The 4169-nt window shown below is 65.6% G+C and overlaps 1 protein-coding gene across 2 annotated transcripts in view; it reads right to left on the reverse strand.

Annotated features, from left to right (window-relative positions):
* Window positions 1–3874, reverse strand: part of LOC134160292 (cholesterol side-chain cleavage enzyme, mitochondrial) — a 3919-nt gene extending 45 nt beyond the window's left edge. Inside the window, exons 1-9 of one of the 2 annotated variants that reach the window (XM_062612183.1) lie at window positions 3479–3870; window positions 2784–2939; window positions 2452–2651; window positions 1765–1968; window positions 1205–1365; window positions 963–1129; window positions 754–832; window positions 386–577; window positions 1–281 (exon numbers count right to left, since the gene is read on the reverse strand). The exon at window positions 1–281 is cut by the window's left edge and continues 45 nt beyond it. In XM_062612183.1, the coding sequence (XP_062468167.1) occupies window positions 159–281; window positions 386–577; window positions 754–832; window positions 963–1129; window positions 1205–1365; window positions 1765–1968; window positions 2452–2651; window positions 2784–2939; window positions 3479–3717 (1521 nt within the window). In that variant the 5' untranslated portion in view covers window positions 3718–3870 and the 3' untranslated portion in view covers window positions 1–158. Of the gene's footprint in view, window positions 282–385; window positions 578–753; window positions 833–962; window positions 1130–1204; window positions 1366–1764; window positions 1969–2451; window positions 2652–2783; window positions 2940–3478 lie in introns of both variants that reach the window. The other variant, XM_062612184.1, reaches the window with a different exon arrangement.
* Window positions 3875–4169: the final 295 nt, after the last annotated feature.

The following is a 4169-nucleotide window of genomic DNA, read 5'->3' on the forward strand; positions in this document are numbered from 1 at the left end:
ATTGGCGTAAGCACAGCCTTGAGCGCGCTGGAGCGAAGGCAGGGATGCAGCAGCCAAGGCTGTGGCCGTGAACGCGTCCCAGCCGTCCCCCGAGCCCCGGCGCTGGGCTGGAGTCAGGCTGGGAGGAGGTGAAACGGATGCTGCCAGGATCCAGCTCCTCACGGCAGGGACTCGAGCGGCCGCAAGGTCAAGTAGATGGGTTTGTCCGGGATCAGGATGAGGTCGAACTTGGTCCCGACTTCCACTGCTCGCATGGTCTCGATCTTGAAGTTCTCCAGGAGCTGGGATGGGGGAGAACAGAGCGGAGGGAGGAGCAAAGCGCTGCCGGTACCGACCCCCAGGTGCCTCCTCCGCTGCGGCCGTGTCCCAGCAGCGGGATGCTCACCTGCATGAGGAAGATCTGCATCTCCAGCTCCGCGATCCGGCGGCCCAGGCACTGCCGGGGGCCGAAACCAAAGCCCAGCCCCTTGAAGTGCTTGGGGTCAGCCCCCAGCCAGCGCTGCGGGATGAACTGCTCCGGCTTCGGGAACACCTCGGGGTCCCGGCCCATGGCGTAGAGACCGACCTGCACCAGCGTCTGCTCGGAGGCAGCATCAGCCCTGTGGGTCTGGGCTCCCTATGGGGCTTCCCTGGTGCTTGGTGTGCAGGGATCCATCCCCAGTGGGTGTCACCCATCCATGCCCCGGGTCCCTCCTCCACCCACCCAGAGCCTCATGAGGAGCGGGTCGGGGTGAGGAGGGGCCCGGTGCTCACCTTGGGAGGGATGCGGTAGTCCTGGAGGATGACCTCCTGCGTGGTGTAGCGCTGCAGGGTCACCGCCACGGGGTGCAGCCTGGGTGCGGGGACAGGTCCCGTTCACCTCGCTTTGGGTACAGCCCCCCCTGCCCATGTCCCGCCCTGCTCCACAGCACCCAGCAGCGCAGGAGGGACGGGGCTGGGGTGTTTGCTGCCGTCCCCCTCACCTGAGCGTCTCCTTGACGGCCGCTTTGAGCAGCCGGATGCTCTTGAGCATCTTCACCCTGTCCCCCGCCGCCTCCCGCTTGGCAGCCAGGACCTCTGCCCGCAGCTGCTCCTGCACCGCCGGGGCCCGCGCCAGCTCGAACATGGCCCATTGCAGCGTCATGGAGGTCTGGAGCGGGGCAGGGAGCGAGCTCAGCACCGGCCGGGCCCCGCTGCCTGCCCGGGCTCCCTGCACGCCCCTCACCGTGTCCACGCCGCCCGCCATCATCTCGGTGACGCTGGCCTTGATGTCGTCCAGGGGCAGCTTGTCCTGCAGGATGAGGCTGCAGAGGATGCCCATGTACTCCGTGGTGCTCTTGCGCTGCAGGCGCAGGTCCCGGTACACGTTGTGAATGCATTTGTCAGCTGAGGAGAGACACGGACGTGGCCTTCCTCCCCCGGGGCCATGGTGGAGGAGGAAGGCACCACTGCCCCATGACGGTGGCTTTTCCATGGTCCCTGCTGCAGGACGGAGCAGTGGCTGGGTGGGCACAGAGGGTGATGGGTGCGGGTGCACAGGGTGCCAAAAGCTCTGTGAGGCCACAGGCGTCTCTGGGAGAGATGCTACCCTCAATGTGATGCCCTTCCATCACTCCTGGATGGTTCCACATCCCACAGGCTCCAGATGTGGAAAGCCTTCCTGGGCTTGGCAGCCCTGTGCTGGGCGGTTAGACCCAGGAGAAGGACCCTGCGCTGGTGAGATGATGCTGCCCTATGGAGCCGAGCCCTCAGCGGGTCTTTGGCTGACAGAGGAGGAGCACTTACCCTGGGAGAAGATGGCATCCCAGGCCCACACGTGGTCCCTCCACGTCTTGGCGTTGAGGTGGCGCAGGAGGGCGGGCGGCAGGTAGAGCATGGGGGATGTGGTGTGGAACATGAGGGCCACGGCGTCGATGAAGCGCTGCGCCTCGGGGTCCACGAAGTCCTGCAGCAGCCCCAGGCGCTCCCCGTACAGCACATGGCACACGGCTGCAAGCACAGCACCTCTGAGGGGACACATCCCCGTCCTGTTCCCTCCACCCTCCCAGGGGCTCCATCCCTGGCAGTGGTCAAGGCCAGGTTGGATACAGCCTTGGGTGCCACGGTTTAGTGTGAGGTGTCCCTGCCCATGGCAGGGGGGTTGGAACTGGGTGATCTTAAGGTCCTTTCCAACCCAAACCATTCTGTGATTCTATGGGGACCTCCTGCTCACTCTGAGCATCACGGGGCCATAAAGGCATCCCTTGGTGGGCAGGGCTGGCTGCTGATTGGTGACCAGCAAGTGATAAAGCAGTGCTTTAACATCAGTGTTGAGTTGTTCTCTACTTGTCCGCAGAGGACACCCCTCCAGACCCCGCAGCAAAACCTTGTTTCACCTCTGAGGATGAAGGCGGAGGAGACGTGGCGCCTTGCCCACCTCCTGCTAAAGGGAATTTCAGGGCACGGGGGGGATGCCTTGCCGCTGACACTCACACTCCAGGGCGAAGCGGAAGAGCTCATGGGTAAAGTCTGCCGTCCAGTATTCCCGGCCGCTCTTCCCAACCTGCGCTCGTGCCCGCCGGATGAAGTCGTCTCCCACCTGGCTCAGCAGAGGCACGAACCCCTCCACCACCTGCGGCGACAGCACCTCCTTGTTGAGCATCAGCCGGTCCGAGCGCCAGGCTTCCCCTGTCCTGCGGGATGCCAAAGCGGGGGTCAGAGGTGCCCCCCCCCCCACCACCACCACCACCATGGGCAAACATCCCCGTTGCCCTCCTGGTGCTGCCGGTGCTCTCACCCCCCGTGCGCTGGGGGTCCCCACTCACTTGAGGAGCACGCCATAGGGCTTGTTGCGGTAGTCGCGGTATGCCACCCATGGGGGCACGCTGAAGCGCTCCGGCAGCGTCCCCTCCGCCTGGAAGAGGGTGGCAGCATCCCGGGGGGTGATGATGTTCACGCTCTCATAGACACCCAGCTTCTCCCTGCCGGGGTGAGGAGCGGGGGTCAGCCCCATGCATTGACCCCCATCTATGACCCCCCCCCCCCCCCCCCCAGCTCTTCACTGCCCCGGATCAACCACCTTCACCCAGCACCCCCAAATCAAGCACTCTCCTCCTCACATCCGATCAAATCCCACCTGCAGGTCACATCCCAGGGGATGCAAGGACTCAGCACCAGGAGCAGGCACCCCCAGGGCTCAGGCAGGCAAAGCAGGGGGGTGTTGGACCCGGACCCCCATCCTTCCTGGGAATATCAGCTCCAGACCCCATGGAAATCAAGGGAAGGTGCAGAATCCCTCCTCCCAACATCCTATACCTGCAAGGCGCGGGTCCCCCCTCTCCCCCTTCACAGCATCGAGCCTGGCCAGCGCGCAGCAAGCCAGGATGCTCCCTCCAGCAGCTCAACCGCCCTCTCGCCTGGAGCAGGGCTGGGAGCAGCAGCAGCAGCAGCATCCCGGCTGGAAAGGCAGCCGGCGCCGGGAGCAGGGCCGGATACCGGGGTGAGGCAGGCGCTGCCTCACCTGTAAATGGGCCCGAACTGCTGGAACTTGCGAGCCATGATGTGGTGCAGGTTGTGCAAGCCGCCCTCCTGCCAGAAGCGGTAGAGGTTGAGCCAGCCGGCCCTCCAGTCCCCGGGCAGCTGGTTGAAGGGGCGAGGGGTGGGCACGGCGGGGGTGGCGGCGGCCCCCCCAGCCCAGCGGGACAGGGCCGGGGCCCATCCCCGCAGGGTGCCGGGCTTGGGTGCAGCGCGGACGAGCATGGGAGCGGCGAGGGACGGAGCGGGGCTGCTCTGCGCTTATCTCCTGCCTGGCCTCACTCCAGGATTGATGCTCTCGCCCGCCTCCCGCCGCGTCCCGGCCCAGGGACGGGGACGGGCTCAGGGCGTTTCGCCCCGGCAAGGAGGCAGATACAGGGCAGAGGCAGCCGAAGGGAATTGGAGAGCATCACCCCCGCCTCCCCAACCCCAGCCTTGCCATGCCCAGGTCTTGAGTGGCGTGGGGTGACAAGGGGGGGCCGTGCTACCGCTGAAAGGAAACCCCAGCCTGCAAGGGGAGAGCTGTTTTGTCTGCAGAGTAAATGACACCGGTGGTCTAGGGGACAAAAGGCAGAATAAAGCACGGGCAGGACAGGTCACAGACTTGGGAACCGCCTGGACACTGCTGAGGGGTCTCACCTCTGCCCTCCCTGCAACACGGGGTGCAGGGGGAGGCA

This window comes from Pezoporus occidentalis, unplaced genomic scaffold, assembly GCF_034315485.1.
Source record: "Pezoporus occidentalis ecotype Australia unplaced genomic scaffold, CSIRO_AGI_Poc_V1 ctg159, whole genome shotgun sequence".
Lineage (NCBI taxonomy): Eukaryota > Metazoa > Chordata > Aves > Psittaciformes > Psittacidae > Pezoporus > Pezoporus occidentalis.